We start from the raw sequence: 17218 nt of genomic DNA on the forward strand, positions 1-17218 counted from the left end.
AGCTGTGTCCCGTGTGCCATGATTTGGTGATATATCCGTGTTTGTTTGTCTCTTCTAGCCGAGACCGTTGTGAATGTGTTAGACTTTAAGAAGGACGTGGGCCTGTGGCATGCTGTTCTCACGGTAAGGCCGACCCTGCCTCTCGGACTCCTCCTCCCTCGCACCCGGCATTGCGCTGTGTTCACTGGCAGTACAGGTCATCCCCCCTGGGCCTGGGACTACAAGGTTGCCCATTCAGGCACCAGGGCGGGCCCTGCTGTTGGACCATTGAGTGGAGTTACTCAACCCTGAGCAATTTGGTCAATGAGTGCTTGATTTTTTTTTTTTTTTTTTTTTTTTTTCTCATTGCTTATTATTATTATTATTATTCTTACTTTCGTAATCTTCGCTGTATTAGCATCCCTCCACCCTTATGCTCAGTTATTTTCCTGATTGAACAATAAGTAAAAGTCAGCGTACTCTTTCAGGAGACATTATGACGGCGCAGTGAGTCAGACACAGAAGCAGCGGGAGGCGAACCCAGAACCTACAGTGCTGTACTAATCAGATGTGTACAGTATTACAAAAACCTTTGTTACTCTTGAATGACAAGATTATTTTCTACAAACACATTTACTCCTTTTTCCATTCTCTCCAATAATTTCTTACTGTCAATTTCTCTTCTTATTTAGTTGTGTCACGAATGTGTTTTGTCATTTGCTTTATTACGCCAGTCTTATTTTTGCTGTTTATCATCACTCCCTGTATATTTTCCTTCTCTGTAGTTTGAAAAGCTGCCTTTAATAGCATACATAAAGTTTCATTTTACTGTAATATTATTAAAAATCGTTATTAAAAATGATATCATGAAATATTACACATGCTTTTTTTTTTTTTTTTTTTTTTTTTTGATTTAGTGGTAAAATACATCCTTCTGAGAGGTAAAAGTGTCGTCTTATGGTGGTAACAGATAAGGAGCAATACATAGCGGGGAGCTCAAGCCGGCAACCTTCTGGTCCCAAGTCTAGCTCTTTAACCAGTGCGCCACCCTTCAGGGTACATGTGCTTGGCTGTGTGTGTGAAGGCCCACAGTGTGCTTCCTCGAGCTTCCTCCCCGTGTCGTTTCGGAGCCCCGCCGCGTGTTCCGCGCCGCCGCACCCAGGTGTCCCGCTCGGCGGAGATGAACAGTCGCACGAGCAGCACGTGGACCGCCTCGCTGACACACGCCTCTCCACCTTCCCCACCAGAGCGTGATGAACATGATGCACGTCATCAGCATCCCCTACTCCCTCATGAAGGTCAACCCGTTGTCATGGATACAGAAGGTGTGCCAGCACAAAGGTGCGTGCGTGTCGCACTCCCTCGCTTTCGGTACGCAGATCTGCTTAGTGTCGGAGAGTCGCTTTCGCGCCGGTCGCATCACGTGTCCCTCTGATCCCGCCTCCAGCCAAAGTGGCGTGTGTGAAGTCGCGGGACATGCACTGGGCGCTGGTGGCCCACCGAGACCAGCGGGACATCAATCTAGGCTCGCTCCGCATGTTGGTGGTGGCTGACGGCTCGAACCCTTGTGAGTGGCGCCTCTTTCTAGCTCTGCTCCGATTAACACGGTGTACTCGTTTCAACCTGCTCTCCTTCCACCTCCTGCTGCCTCCAGGGTCCATCTCGTCCTGCGATGCCTTCCTCAACGTCTTCCAGAGCAAGGGCCTTCGGCCGGAGGTCATCTGCCCCTGCGCCAGCTCCCACGAGGGCCTCACCGTGGCGATCCGGAGGTGCGCCCCCTAGTGGCCACTAGCACATAGCCGCACATCAAATTGACATTGTGTTAGAGGAGAGAGTGTTGCATCATATTTATAAGCACCTCTTCCCTGTTGTGGGATGACGGAAACCTTCGTCCTGCTGGGGAAAATGAGCACACTGGTAGCTGGCTGCGCATGTTAGGTAAAAGTGCCCCTTTGCAGCCCTTTGTTGTACCGATGCTCTACCCGGAGGCATGTGGACATGTCCGCGGAGGTTTTGGGAGCAGGTGGAGTTGGAGCGCTCCTGACTGCTGCTTCCTGTGTGTGTTTGTGTGTGTGTTTAGACCTGTGGACGATGGCAGCCAGCCCCCTGGGCGGGGTGTGCTCTCCATGCAAGGCCTGAGCCACGGTGTGATCCGGGTCGACTCCGAGGAGAAGCTGTCTGTGCTCACGGTGCAGGACGTCGGCACGGTCATGCCAGGAGGTGAGGACCCACACGCATTTGCTCTGTCCCCAGTTAGGAACCGGGGTACAGCAGACGAGGAACTATCGCAGCATCCTGTTCCTGAAATCAGAAGTAACGACAGCCTTGGTACCTACAGGCCCTGATAACTACTTACACCCCACCGGGAGCGCTGTGCTCCTCCACCTCTGGCTGCTCAGTGGGGCTGCTCGGTGGACCCACTCACAAAGAGCCCAAAGACCATCATTTTCCAATTTTGCCTCTGATGTGGTGGATTGAGCTCCCTCTGGTCCTCAGAGCTGCTGAATCCCTCCCAGCTTTCAAGAAGGGTCTCAAACCCATCTCTTTCAGCGTTACTTCTGACAGCTACGTGAACTCACTTTTAGACGAATCGGAGTAAACGTACTTGTCTGAACTCCGTAACTCTGCCTCCTCACAGGCAAGGCGATTGGATTTGTTTTTTTTAATCAGATTTATTGGCAGCAGAGGGTCAACAGCATACAGACGGACAGAGCATCGAGAAAATGCGCATAGCGAGCGCTCTGGGTCAAAAGATGACAATTCGTCACAGGTGTGATCATGCAGAACTTTCTAATAACCTTCTAGTAACTTCCACGAGGGTGTCCAGATATTCCAGAATTTGGCAGAATTGTCATTCAGTAGGATGGGATTTTTCAGGCGTTTGTCTCGTTCGTTGTGCCCATGCGCCATGTTCGCCACCTCTGCTGCGCCACGTGTTCAGGACATGGTTTACATGCTCTCCGCCCTGCAGCGGTCTTGTGTGTGGTGAAATCGGAGGGGGTCCCACACCTCTGCAGAACAGACGAAGTGGGTGAGCTCTGCGTGTGCTCCGTCGCCACGGGGATGTCCTACTACGGCCTCTCGGGCATGACCAAGAACACCTTCGAGGTACGGATCCCACGCTCGGCTTCCTCGGGGTTCCCTGCTCTCGGTTCGGTTTCGTGACCTGCAAACCAGATGTGCGACGGTCTCTCGACAGGTATTTCCCACGAGCACCTTGGGGGCACCCATCAGCGAATACCCCTTCGCTCGGACTGGTCTGCTGGGCTTCGTGGGACCTGGCGGTCTGGTCTTCATCATTGGGAAGATGGATGGGCTCATGGTGGTGTCTGGGCGGCGACACAATGCTGATGACATCGTTGCCACGGCGCTGGCGGTGGAACCCATGAAGTTTGTCTACAGGGGCAGGTGAGTTCTACTCTGGAGCTGAAACTTCCGCTTGGGTTCAGTCCCTCGAAGGCGGAGCTCTTTTACAACGGGACCGTGGAGGAAGGTAGGTCCGAAGACCATCCTATTCCTAGATGTGGCTTTTGTGCCGGGCGGGGGGTCGGGGTGACGCTAACGCCGGCATCGACGCTTCCTGGTGGTGCCGCAGGATCGCCGTGTTCTCCGTGTCCGTGCTGCACGACGAGCGCATCGTGGTGGTGGCCGAGCAGCGACCCGACGCCACGGAGGAGGACAGTTTCCAGTGGATGAGCCGCGTGCTGCAGGTAGGCGGACGGGCCGCTCCCAGGTGCGCTCCAGGTGCGCGCCAGAGGGGTCACGGGTCGCAATCACCCTTGCGATGCTCCTCCCCGGTTCCACCGATTGCGCTTTTCTTCCAGGCGATTGACGGCATCCACCAGGTGGGCGTGTACTGCCTGGCCCTTGTTCCCTCCAACACCCTCCCCAAAACGCCGCTGGGGGGCATCCACCTGTCGGAGACCAAGCAGCTGTTCCTCGAAGGCTCCCTGCACCCCTGCAACGTGCTCATGTGTCCCCACACCTGCGTGTCCAACCTGCCGAAACCCAGGCAGAAGCAGCCAGGTGTTTGTCTGTGTGTCTCAGTCACTCTGTATCTATGCAATGTGTATAACAATCTCTGCACCTTATACAGTCTGTAAAATGTAAGGAATCTATTATATTTTATATTCATTTATTATATATCATACGTGATTATGCCAGATCCTTGTGTTAATGGCTGAGTTACGAATTTTTCTTGAAACATATGCCTATTTTTAATTGCATTCTCTTCACCTCTAAAAATTTCTGCTCGTTTCATCCGCTACACATCCTGTGTTTACCCTGTGAGCCGCTAGATGGCGGTAAAGTGCCTAATCGGAACAGGAACGTGCAAACGCATCAATTCGACTCGCTTCCGCGGTGTTTACGGCTCGCGTCCGGAGCGCCTGTTGGCGATCGGTAATGAGATGAGGGACGTTGCGCAGGTTTATGGGATGGATCGCTTAACAGTCGGCGCCGAATAAGAGTTTGTGCAGACGGCATTGTTTTCGGTCATTTTAAATAGGCTTAATAAAAGTACTAAGACAACTGAAAAAAATAATTACAGCTATATCCATGGTTTTTACAGAACATCACTCGTAAATACAAACACATCAAGTTACAAATGGATGTTTTGTCCTAATTGTCTTGTTAGAATGAGGACACTAAGAATACATGATGACAACTGACATTTTAAATGAGGTCCTGCCTCATTTAGAACCATTGATTGATTGATTGAGGGATTTAATTAACTTGAGTGTCCCTGATCAGTCTGACTCACTGTGCTGAGGGATTTATTGCTGTTTATAAATCCCATAGTTTCTCCTATGTTGTCCTTCCGTCCTGTTTAATTTGAGTGTTTATGGCCTCCTCAACATCATCCTTATACGTAGGTTCAGTTCACTGTGCGTGCGTGCGTGTATACGTGCGTGTGTGTGTAACGCGTTGTATTAATGTCGCTGTTCTGTAGAAATCGGCCCCGCCTCCGTGATGGTGGGGAACTTGGTGTCCGGCAAGCGGATCGCCCAGGCCAGCGGCCGGGACCTGGGACAGATGGAGGACAATGACCAGGCAAGGAAGGTGTGTGTGTGTGTGTGTGTGTGTGTGTTGGGAGGGCCATGGAAGTGATTTTTTTCCCCCCACTGTCCTACTGCGGATGGAACTGAGCCACAAGCTGCATGTTCGGTCAGCTCTGCTCCTCCGTTTGAACCGCAGCCTTTTCCATCGTTTCTTTGGTCATGGATTTCAGCTGCTTTACTTCAGCTCCATCTCTTCCATCCCATCGGGCCTCAGTGTTTCACCTGTTCAATCCCATCAGGCCTCACTTCTCCACCTGTTCAAGCTGTCAGTGTTTAATCTGTATGAGTTTATGCCCTGTCTCTCTGCAGAAAGTGCTCAGATCACAGGTACATCCAGCCATTCATCCATCCGCCCATGAAAATCAGGCCCTGCGAGTGACTGCTTATGGAGTGATGGAGACTGTAGCAGTAATACAAACGTGTTAAACAGCCCTGAACTGTTCTTAAGTATTTAGTCATAATGTTATTACATGTAATAATAAGGGCTGGCAAAGGTGATGTACCGCTTTGTTAGGAATGAGAAGAGTGACTTATGGGTTAATGCTGAGGTGGGAAGTGTATGGGTTATGTGGGGTTATGAAGGGTAGTTTATGGGTTAGTCGGAGCTCCAAAAGGCAGCTTCCTTGGCAATTAGGGCTGAGAAGAGTAGATCACAGGTTAGTCAGGGCCGAGAAGGGCCGTTTATGGGTTACTTAAAGCTGACGGAGGCCCTCTTGCTTTCCCGTGCCCATCTCTGACCGACGTGTTAAGGAAGGATAAGGCATTGATACCCGCGTGGGTGGATGCACTTAGTTCCCCAGAAGGAGGGTTACGTCGTGAGGTTCGTCTGCCGGTTGAGGCCCGAGTTCTTTACTCCAGCTCCGCGTGTCTTTCAGTTCCTCTTCCTGTCCGAGGTGCTGCAGTGGAGGGCTCAGACGACCCCGGACCACGTCTTGTTCACGCTGCTCAACTCGCGGGTAGGAAGGCGTCGTCGGCGCGCGCCGGCTCTGGGCCCCCGGCCCGGCCTGCTCGGTCGCCTCGAGCTCACGGCCGTCACAGTGTGTCGGCGGCGCGTTGAGGCGTTCGAGAAACGCAGCGCATTTACCGGACCGGGTGAGAAGGGAGCTAAAAAGAGGTACGTCTCTCTGATCTAGGGTACGATTGCCAGCTCGCTGACCTGCCTGCAGCTGCACAAGCGAGCCGAGAAGATTGCCGCCCTGCTGGCAGAACGGGGTCACCTGCAGGATGGGGATCACGTGGCGCTAGTCTACCCCCCAGGTGCTGCTGCTATTATTATTATTATTATTATTATTATTATGTAGCTGACTCATTTTGCCCGAGACAACTTACAGTGCTAGACAGATAATTTTCAAAGTTTTTACAGTGATGTACAGCTGGGTGTTCTTCCACTAAACGCTTTACACACGTTCAGCCATTAACACAGCAGGGTAATTCTTACTGTATCAGTTTAGGGTAAGAACCTTGACCCTGGTCCTTCAGATTGCAGCCCCCTAACCGCTGCACCACTTGCTGCTCTAACACACAGGCTGCTAGGGCACCTTGAGAATCTGAGCTTTTTCTCGGCTGGGTTCGAATAACGGCGTATGTTTTTCATGCAGGGATTGACCTGATCTCCGCCTTCTACGGGTGTCTGTACGGGGGCTGCGTGCCCATCACGGTCCGCCCACCACACCCCCAGAACATCGCCACTACTCTGCCTACAGTCAAGATGATCGTGGAGGTACGTCTGCCAAGAGGATCTGGGAGGGGTTCGTAGGAGACAAGAGAGGAAGCTGCTGCTGCTGCAAGTCAGTCGGTGATGTCTGCGAACGAGGGTGTGCTCACACCCTCGCCATTTCACACGTGTGCGTATTTGTGCGTATGTGTATCTGCCCCTAGGTGAGTCACTCCGCCTGCGTGATGACATCACAAGCCATCTGCAAGCTGCTGCGGTCCAAGGAAGCGACGGCCGCTGTGGACATCAGAACGTGGCCTCCCGTCCTGGACACGGGTGAGGCCGCTGCCCGTCACGCACTAATGCTCCGCCTGCTGGTCCCACCCCCCACCTGGCAACCCTCACAGAGGTTTCGTGTCTCCCCGTTCAGATGATTTACCAAAGAAGAAGCCCTTGCAGCTGCACAAGCCCTCGAACCCGGACTTGCTGGCATACCTGGACTTCAGCGTGTCCACCACTGGGATGCTGGCAGGAGTGAAGGTACTGCGGTAACTGCCGTGTGTGATGGAGACAGACATCTCCCTTCAGAAGCAGAACATTGTCTACATCTTAATTTCTCCACATAAAACCCAAACGGAGGCTTCCTTTGGTCTCGTTTACCCGTTTCTACGGTAACACGGAGAGCCTGGTGCTCATTATCATAACCACTCCCGTCTTCTTCTTTTCTGAAACGCATGCTGTCACGAGTGGATGTGAACTGCTGAGTAAAATGATCTAATTGATTCTGAAGGGCTCCTACACTAGACATTAAAACATTAAATTAAAGGAAATTAAAATATAATCAAGATAAAGTGGTGGATATAGTGGTGAAATAGATCTCAGCTGTGTGCTGCAGCTCGGTGCGATGGCCATTGTTCTGCCAGGGCGGGTGTGGTCCTCACACTGCAGTAGGGAAATGGCGTTCTCGGCCTCCTAGGTGCCATGTGACATGCGTCCTGCGATTGCCCCCTCCCCCCCCATCCCCGCATGCAGATGTCCCACGCTGCCACCAGTGCCTTCTGCCGCTCCATCAAGCTGCAGTGTGAGCTGTACCCGTCGCGGGAGGTCGCCATCTGCTTGGACCCCTACTGTGGCCTGGGCTTCGTCCTCTGGTGCCTGTGCAGGTGAGACACCCCCCACCCCCACCAGCTCCGAACATACACCCATCTGGAGCTCTGCAGGGTAACGTAATGTCACCGTAATGGCTGTGTAATGTGATTGCCTGTGATGGACAGGTGTCCTTTCCAGGGTGTACCTTGCCTCACATCTTACGCTTCCTGGATAGGAAGCGGACTACCAGCACCCTCCACAGGACAAGCAGTTAGTTATTCAATATTAAGAATGATGGATGAATTAATGATGTGTCACTCTAGGCCACCAGTGAGTCACAGTCCCCCAGTGCCCCCTAGTGGCCACGTGCAGCATCAGCGCCACTGCAGTCCAGGCTTCATTGGCTGCAGTTGAAACAGGAGCCTCCAGCACACATGTTTTTGTGTTTGTTCACTTTTCCTACCGTTGAACTAAGAGGAAACGCATCATTCCGCTGGAGGTTTATTTTGGACCCCGGTGTGTGTTTCTGATGCGCAGTTCGGTCTGAATGTTTCAGTCTGGGGGAGGGGGGACGCAAGGTGTCGGAGAGCTTAAAGCTGCTGCCTTTGGACTCGGAGGTCGCAAGTCTGAATCCCACCTCCTGCTGTAGTACCCTAGATCAAGGTACTTGCTCTGAACTGACGCAGTAAAAATGTGTCTGCTGTGTAAATAATTGTAGATATTTTAACTTTGTTAGTTGCTTTGGGAAAGAAGTGTGAACCAAATGAATGAATAATTGCGAACGTGTGCGAACGCAGCGGTGAGTGTGTGTGGGATCACACTGGGTAAATGGCTCTGTTTTGTCACAGTAAGGGGAGCCATCGCCTCGTTGACCAACCACCTGCTGAGATGACTGTTTCCAGACCAAAGTTTCTGAAAGGGTCATAATGGGAACATCTCAGTAGGAGCTCATGGTTAAAAAGGATGTTTCCGAGTCCCTGATGCCCTTTCGTTAGACCTCCTCTTCTCCCTCCCCACGTGCAGCGTGTACTCGGGCCACCAGTCCATCCTGATCCCGCCCTCGGAGCTGGAGGTGAACCCGGCGCTGTGGCTCCTGGCCGTGAGTCAGTACCGCGTGAGGGACACCTTCTGCTCCTACTCCGTCATGGAGTTGTGCACTAAGGGCCTCGGCACGCAGACGGACTCCCTCAAGGTACCGCAAGCCATCCTTATTACACAAAGACATACCGTGTTCCTCACCTTGTTACCGATCGCTGATACTGGGGGAACACTAGCCACGAGCTGTAAACACTGTGGCAGGGAGTTGAATTAAGGCGGTTGCACACTACTGTTTGCTGCAGTCCATTGGCTCAGCGGGGGAACGTAGGGGAAACGTTTCCCACGCTCACTCTTGGTGAAAAGTGCAGAATGCGATTAAGGATGGATGAATACATTGAAAATTATATCTTCGAAAATATGTAGCTGGATCGTTTGTAATATGAGGAACCAGTGTACTTTCAAAGGAGATTGAGTAGGGTCCCGTGTGGACGGCGTCTCCCCCCCAGTCTCGTGGCCTGGACCTGTCCCGCGTGAGGACGTGTGTGGTGGTGGCTGAGGAGAGGCCCAGGATAGCCCTGACCCAGTCTTTCTCCAAGCTCTTCAAGGACCTGGGGCTCCACCCGCGTGCCGTCAGCACCTCCTTCGGCTGCAGGGTCAACCTGGCCATCTGTCTGCAGGTGAGTCTGGAGCCCCGCCCCCTGACCACACCCTCTGTCACGTCCCACATGCACGTCAAGGGGAAGGTTCCACGCTCCTCTGTGAGTATAGAGCCATTTTTCTAAAAGGTGAGCTCAACTTCGCCACAAAAGGGCGCCGATGCTGCCCCCTAGTGGTTAGGAAGGCTTTCGGCATTTCAAGGAACGAGGGAACGGCTTGTCCTAGGCGGACCGTTTACAGTCAAATTCCCAGCATGCTCTGTGGTCGGGAATCACCTAATTGAATGTCAGCGTGGCTCGGTTGGCACTGGAAACGTTGCCTCCAGGTGAGGGTGCTCAATTCACCCTGCTGAAGAAAGACAGGGGCCCAAGGACAGTGAGGTGGGGGAAGATGGACCTGCCCTTGGATGTTGGATCGAGACCCATGTTTTCTGTTTGCAAAGCCCATCGTTTTACATGTGTTTTTATCACTTCTTACATGCTGCACTTGGTGGCATTACTCAAGTAGCACTGAAGTCATGAACACACTTTTTTTGCTTCTTCGTTTTCTCCAAAGTACTTTTACCACTAGGTCACAGTCAAAAGTTCAATAATAAACTGAAGGACGTAAATGTATCTACTAGGTTTTGTTTTGTAAAATCCCCAGACATAGCGATAATGATGATAATAAAAAAAAAAAAAAAACTACTTTAAGATCCTATTCGACTGCAATAGTTGACCAATTGATCCCATGTCCATGGTGCAACAGTCCTCATCTTGTTACTGATCATCGACACTCGGGAAGAAAAAAAGAAGAAAGATCTATGTGTTTGTATGTTGGAAATTTCACAAGTCTGCAGGTCGTAACACGAGGAGTCATTAAAATGTAATATCTTGCTGCCGGCAAAGGCACCTTTACCCTAGTAGCGTGTGCTCACGTCAGTTAAACACGGTTAATAAACATGGTTAAGCACCATATTCTTGCTCTTGTTGGATGACCTCACATTACTTCTCTTTTTGGGTTTCCCATTTCTGTATTTGACATTTTTCGTTCTTTCTGTTGTTTTTGTCCCCCCCGACCCCACCCACATGTCTCATACTTGGTTTTGTCTTCGTCCCCCCCCCCGTCCTCCTCCTCTTCCTCCTACCTTTGTTGCTTTAGCCTCACAGGCTGGGGAAGGTTGCTGAGCAGGTAGGGGAATTTCACCTCACCTTTTATGTAGGTTCCATGCAGGGGGCGGGGCTTAGTGGGGGTGGGGCGGGCAGAGGGCAGGCAAGGAGGTGTCAGACAGGTGTGTCTGGAAAGGGAAGAGACAGCAGGTGGTGCACTGGTGTAGCGACAGTCTGATAAGCAGCTGGTGTTCGATGCACAAACTGCTGTGAAACTGTGTAAAACTGTGTAAAAACTGCAACCCATGTGAGTCACTTAAGAGTCAAAGAGTCTCTTAAAAGGAACCTTGAACAGCCAAAAAGTGAATGGCTTTCTGGGATCAAACATCCTTCTGTTGGAATGACTCTCCCATAATCCTGAGCTGGTAAAACCTACTGAAGACAAATTGACAGTGAATGATGCCTTTGTGCACTTTGATTTTTACCCCTGTGGCTGTGGTTTTACCTGGAAGGCCTTTATTCAAGTATGTCTTTGTTACTCTTGTCTTATCACCCTCTGGTGATATTCAGAGATTGTCTGCCACCTGCTGCAAGTTTGAGTATTGAGTTGATGATGATGATGATGATGATGATGATGATAGTAGCAATAGTAATAACTGGACCTTGAGCTGGTGGATGGAAGATCTAGCCAAGGTTGAGAGACGTTCACAACTCAGGGGTCTGGAGATCCGTATCAGAAGAGTGTGAGGCAGGTGACGTCACACACTGTCCTCCACCGTGCTGCGCGTGTCATCGGAGGGGCCTCCGTGGGTGGTCTTCTCTCCGTTCCTCCAGCTGACCGTTCGCGTGAACACACCAAAAATCAAACGGCGGATATCCGTGCCCCTGGTGATAGGTTTTAGTATGTGCTGGTGTGTATTAGGTGTACGTTTTCTGTTTACATCAGTTGTGTGTAGTGAATGAACACGAACGAACGAACACACACACACACACACGTGTGGAAGGAGGTACCTGGGTGTATGGCTGTGTGCTGTGGTGGCGCTGAACATCCATGCTTGCTGGAGTCTGTGGATGTCCCAGCATGGCCCATTAACCCCGCCCTCAGGATGTGGCTCAGCATGCCCCAGCCCCACTTCCCCCATCAGCTGAAAGACTAGCTGCTTGGTCTCGTGGTCTCCTGGGGTGTCTTTCCAGCTGCTTACTTGTTGCACGCTAACCTGTTAGGCTGGGCCCACGTGGGCCGTCGCCGAAACGAGACGTTCACACGATGGAGGGTTCGGGCGCGAGCCTCTCATGCGCAAGTTAGCCTTGACAGGTTCTACTTCGGTTGTCCGTTTCAAGTGTTTTGCGTGAAAGGTGGACGCAACGGTGGGGATTGGAACCTGTGTCCCTGGGGCCGCGAGGCAGGCGCCGGTGTGAACCGATGAGCCATCGTTGTTGTTTCTTCACCTTTTCCCCTCCAGTCGCTGCTCATCTCCACTAACGCCAGTCTCTCATTGGTCACTTTTCTGTCCGCATGCAAATCCAGCATCATTTCACACACTGTCTGCCGCAAATTTCATTACTTTTGTTTGTGTTCATTTGATATATTTCACCCTGTACTCCATTTTTTTATTATAGATCTCTCAGCACCCGTAAAAGAGTGAACTACTTATTCCATCATCAGTGTTTCATTTCAGTTCTGGACTTTCCTGTAGTATCCCATTCATCTGCTGAGAGGCGAGCTTTTCTCGAGCACTAACAGTCAGCGCCCCAGTGATGGTGATCATGTGATGACGGTGATCGTCGGTTATGATGATCAAGGCGATGATGCACGTAGTCTCCTGTCCTTTAACGAACATTCGTCCTCGGCAGGGCACCTCGGGACCTGACCCCACAACTGTGTACGTCGACATGAGGGCCCTAAGACATGACAGGTGAGGGGATGGTTTATCTTTAGTGGCATTTGACCCCCTAAACTGCCTCGCGGTGTGGATTTTAGTCTGACGCACACCTCTGCCATTTTCTTAATCCTTCCATACTGGGTTATAACTTCAGGTGCCTCAAACCCAGAACCTTCAGGTACCGAACCCTGCTCTAACTATACGTTTTGTGCTGCTCACCAGGGTCCGTCTGGTAGAGAGGGGTTCCCCACACAGCTTACCGCTCATGGAGTCTGGAAAGGTGGGTCGAAACAAATGATTCCGGGAGGAAAAGGTACCATTGTGATTCACACCGCTTTTGAGTATTACATTTATAATTATTTATTAGGTGTTTTTCTCTATGGTGACGTGCAGCTCAGAGTAAACAAAAGTGCTTCAACAACAGAGTTTTAGGCACAGACACTAGACTGACACACAGCTTGCCTGTCTGACATCACCGTGTTGCTCGTTCACATCCCTCGAGTAGCTGCCTGTATGAGCGACGTTCCTGAGACGGCTGAATTTGGAATTTTTCAGATTTTGCCCGGAGTTCGGATCATCATCGCCAACCCGGAAACCAAGGGACCATTGGGGGACTCGCATCTAGGGGAGGTGAGAACCGCTGCACTCTACCATCCCCGCCTCACCTTCTCCGTGCTGTCCCTCAAACTTGTAGCAAGAAGTCCATCCCCGTGGGGTTGAAACATACCACACTCAACACCACCCCAACCCCGCTCCTCCCACCACAGATCTGGGTTCACAGCGGCCACAACGCCAGCGGCTACTTCACCGTCTATGGGGACGAGGCGCTCCAGTCGGACCACTTCAGCTCCCGCCTCAGCTTCGGGGACACGCAGACTGTGTGGGCGCGCACTGGATACTTGGGTTTCTTGAGACGGACGGAGCTGACTGACGCCAGCGGGGGTGAGGGTCACAACTCCAGGAGGGATCACACAACATGAATTCTTTTAAATGCAATTTGCGCAGTTTATTCTTGTCTTAGCTCTCTGTCCCAAAGTCAGGGTGAAAGATAAAGCAAAAGCCAAATCATCACATATAGCACATATTTGTGTAAAACTATTTGGATAAGGGCATATATGAAAGTAAGAAATAAAGAGAAAAGGAGACACTAAAGGGTCAGCCGATTCTGTAAATGTAGAGATGAAATGGCCTGCCTGCAACTGAGGAGAGGAAAACAAAAGATTACATACATGCTGTATTCATGGGAAGGGTTCACTTCGCTATTTCATTCAAATTTAAGGGGAGTAGTAGTTCACGTAGAGGGTGTTTTTCAGAGAGACACGACGCCCTGTATGTGGTGGGTGCACTGGATGAGGCCATGGAGCTCCGGGGAATGAGGTACCATCCCATCGATATTGAGACTTCTGTCATCCGCACCCACAAGAGCATCACAGAATGGTGAGCGTACACCTAGTCACTGTTGCTGGGATCACTGTTCTCCCTGGGCTCCCTTTAACTGCTACTGCTGCTGCTCATGTGACCCCACCCCACCCCACAGTGCCGTGTTTACCTGGACCAATCTGCTGGTGGTCGTGGTGGAGCTGGATGGTTCAGAGCAGGAGGCCCTGGACCTGGTGCCGCTGGTCACCAACGTGGTGCTGGAGGAGCACTACCTGATCGTGGGCGTCGTGGTGGTCGTCGACGTGGGCGTCATCCCCATCAACTCGCGCGGCGAAAAGCAGCGCATGCACCTGCGCGACGGCTTCCTGGCTGACCAGCTGGACCCCATCTATGTGGCCTACAACATGTAGCACCCCCTGCGACCCAAAAGATGCCGTATGGCACGGCACGATTGGTTGTTGACATGAGATGGGTGGGAACGCGGCGGGAGAAGGATGGGAGGGTTCGATGGATGGTGGATCCGAACCAGAGACCCAGAGGCTCTCCCCACCTCCCCATGGGAGCGAAGCCCTGCACATGTCTTGCTTATTTGGAAATTGATTTTGAAGTAGGTGTGGCTCTATCTTTCCATGTTACGTATGCCCAAGTTGCTCATTTTTAATATGCCCTCTAAGAGGAAAGGGTATTTTTTTAAATATTTACATACTGTGGCAAACTGTATTTTAAGTTGTCAACTGTTTTTAAAATGTAAAGCATTATAAATATAGATATGTTTCGATACAGGGCAGCGGTTTTGTCCTTAAAAACCTTCAGAGGTACTGCGTATTTTTGTTGCTTTTTTAACTTTGGTTGAGGTTTTTAGCCGTAATCTCGCCGTGTAGATTCGTCTCTAATGATGTCAGGATCGGGATGTCGCGTTTCCATCGTTTCCATAGCGACCCAGCGGCATCACTAAACCGAAAGACGGATCTTACCTCCTTCGCATCCTGTAATTATGTACAAAACTCTTAATTTATTGTTCATCTTTAGAAGTATATGAGAAGACATTTAAGAATGTTGTGCTCTTTAAATATTTGATAATATAAAACAAAGCAGCTTACAACCGGGTGTGTAGTATCACTTCCAGTGTAAAAAAAAATATGTGTACAAATATGAATAAGAGCTGGAGTTCAGCAGTGAAGTTGCCGAGATACAGCATGCATGGCATCTGTCAATTAAGTGGCACACGTGTGTTGGAAAACATGGAAGACACGCCAAGGAAATCTACCCACCAGGGAAAGACACAGACGGAAACCTTACAATATTCAAAACGGATAAAAACATTTTATTTAGAGACTAACTGCAGCTTTGGTTTGGTGGAGGTGGCGTATGGGATGCTGCGGGGGTGTCACAAATGCAAAAAGGGTGGCAGGACGGCGTGAGACGTTCATCACTGTGACCTGAACGCGTTTTACATGAATGACACGTTTACATTTATTCCCTTTGCAAATAGGCAGATTTACTAACCCTATTACATATATAATCAACAATCAAGTCACTTTGACCACATTACTTTCGGGAAGAGAGCGCTTTGCCTGTTGGATGTACTGGCATCCTGTTTAATGGGGGGAGAAACCATCATGATTGCAGAATAAGTATTTAGAATATTTTTTGGCCCCCAGACCAATTTCAGTACAGATTTGCATTACATGTGAACTGTTCCTGTCTGCCACATATTTCAGTATCGCCAGTAATTTGCGCCTCTGTGGGAGACTGGAGAGACCGAACGGTTTCCCCGAAAGCTGTTGGTCAGTGAGGGGGAAAAATGGTTTGTTTTGTCAGGCGTCAGTGAACATGTTTTCTAATCACTTTTTTCTTTTTTTTTTAATTATTTTTTGAAAAAGCCTGTTTGGCCTACAGGTGCTGCGTATGTTCATACATTCTGATGCAATAAGGCATGTTCACTTGTCGAGCCCCAACCCCCCCCAATTGGTCAGCACTTCATCGCCTGCAGTCTCCCTGCCACACGAGGGCACCACTTGCAAGCTTGTGTCACACCTTTGTTGCATCTCCCCCCCCCCAAAAGAGTCAAATGTTAACACCTTTATGGCTCAACAGCAGCAGACTGATGAAGCGCTTACAAGGGATCCCCCCGATGGATTTCCATACCAGATGGTACTGACAATACGCCGGTGGTCGCTCACTATGAAAGTGTCGCCTTTCTGTTCCCGTCCTATCTGTACCCCCCCATACATTATATCATAAACAGTAGATAATTTTCATTAGCGTGTCCACAGGGGCTCAGCAATAAAGTGACGGTCTGCATTTAGTTCTGCACTGCATGTGAAAAGCACACCTGAGAACATACTCTAGATGACTGTGTTGTGTGACCTTGTGCTCCTACACGAGTTAAACATTTTGCAATGAGAAAAACCTTGTAACGAATATAATCCCAGACAGGACAAAAGTACAGGCCTCCCTTCCATAATGAGCATAATTTGTTCTTGAAAATCTGCTCAGATAATTCTCCTGAAATCAGTTTAATTACCATAAATTTGAGGGGATGAATGATGTGTTCTTGTGCTACAAAAGGTTTACTTACCCAACATGCACAATGCTAATCTGTTAAGAACAGAGAAAATCCAATTCAAAACTACATCCAGAATAGCAGCACTATTCAGGACACCATTACTGTTTTTTGCTTTATTATTATAATAATAGATGATTCGGAATAAAGAGATTTCTGGGATGGACTGGAGAGTCCAGCCCATGTGTGGTGCTCACCCTCACTGAGGCTCATGCTCTGATCTGAAATTTCTGTTTCAAGGCAATAGTTCTTTGGTGAGGTAAGAGCTTGTTAGACTAAATTTTGCCTGTATATGCCAATTCTCAAAAACACAGTGTTTGTTATGCGAGGGGAGCCTGTACAGAAAAGGGCAAAAATGAAGAGGAACTGCTGAAACGATCATCCTCATCGATACGTACTGATGGCAACAACGTGCCCCTGTGGTGCTCACTGTGTAGAACACTTGCGAGACCTTCGCCCAGTTCTTCTCCATTTAGTGAGCAGTGCTGCTCTTTTCAGGCAGCTCTTCACGTTTCATTTTCTTCTCCTCGCATCAAAGGATCAAAACCGCCAGTACGCTTTGTACATCTGTGATGATGCCTGTTTTGTATTTAAATGAACAAAATAAAAGCTTTTATTTTTGTTGCTGTGAACATTTCTGCTCCTCTTTTCTTGTGCGGTTTGGGCGAGTTTTGATCTGCAAGACCAAACACCAGATGACCAGCAGGTCATTCTGCGGAGCGTGTTGTTGCTCCTCGCGACACAAGCAGATGGAGACCTGCATTCCGCCCCCCCCACGGGTTGCGAACCCTGCACTGTACCTGCTGGAGGTACTCGACCCTGAT

General features: G+C 50.1%; 1 protein-coding gene across 8 annotated transcripts in view; it reads left to right on the plus strand.

The window, feature by feature from the left end:
• LOC108937677 (disco-interacting protein 2 homolog C-like) overlaps nt 1-15771 on the plus strand; it is a 73352-nt gene extending 57581 nt beyond the window's left edge. For 4 of the 8 annotated variants that reach the window (XM_029253435.1, XM_029253441.1, XM_029253439.1 and 1 more), the window contains 25 exons: nt 59-123; nt 1227-1320; nt 1427-1546; nt 1634-1748; nt 2060-2199; nt 2951-3087; nt 3179-3387; nt 3575-3689; nt 3804-4005; nt 4931-5040; nt 5915-5995; nt 6173-6296; nt 6638-6759; nt 6918-7029; nt 7124-7233; nt 7726-7856; nt 8806-8974; nt 9327-9497; nt 10618-10647; nt 12420-12481; nt 12671-12728; nt 13004-13078; nt 13216-13390; nt 13762-13885; nt 13986-15771. In XM_029253435.1, coding sequence (XP_029109268.1) covers nt 59-123; nt 1227-1320; nt 1427-1546; nt 1634-1748; nt 2060-2199; nt 2951-3087; nt 3179-3387; nt 3575-3689; nt 3804-4005; nt 4931-5040; nt 5915-5995; nt 6173-6296; nt 6638-6759; nt 6918-7029; nt 7124-7233; nt 7726-7856; nt 8806-8974; nt 9327-9497; nt 10618-10647; nt 12420-12481; nt 12671-12728; nt 13004-13078; nt 13216-13390; nt 13762-13885; nt 13986-14238 — 3104 coding nt within the window. In that variant the 3' untranslated portion in view covers nt 14239-15771. The remainder of the gene's footprint in view (nt 1-58; nt 124-1226; nt 1321-1426; nt 1547-1633; nt 1749-2059; nt 2200-2950; nt 3088-3178; nt 3388-3574; nt 3690-3803; nt 4006-4930; nt 5041-5914; nt 5996-6172; nt 6297-6637; nt 6760-6917; nt 7030-7123; nt 7234-7725; nt 7857-8805; nt 8975-9326; nt 9498-10617; nt 10648-12419; nt 12482-12670; nt 12729-13003; nt 13079-13215; nt 13391-13761; nt 13886-13985) is intronic. The other 4 variants (XM_029253437.1, XM_029253442.1, XM_029253436.1 and 1 more) reach the window with 3 other exon arrangements.
• The last annotated feature ends 1447 nt before the right edge of the window (nt 15772-17218 follow it).

Source organism: Scleropages formosus, chromosome 7 (assembly GCF_900964775.1).
Source record: "Scleropages formosus chromosome 7, fSclFor1.1, whole genome shotgun sequence".
In the NCBI taxonomy this organism is placed as follows: domain Eukaryota; kingdom Metazoa; phylum Chordata; class Actinopteri; order Osteoglossiformes; family Osteoglossidae; genus Scleropages; species Scleropages formosus.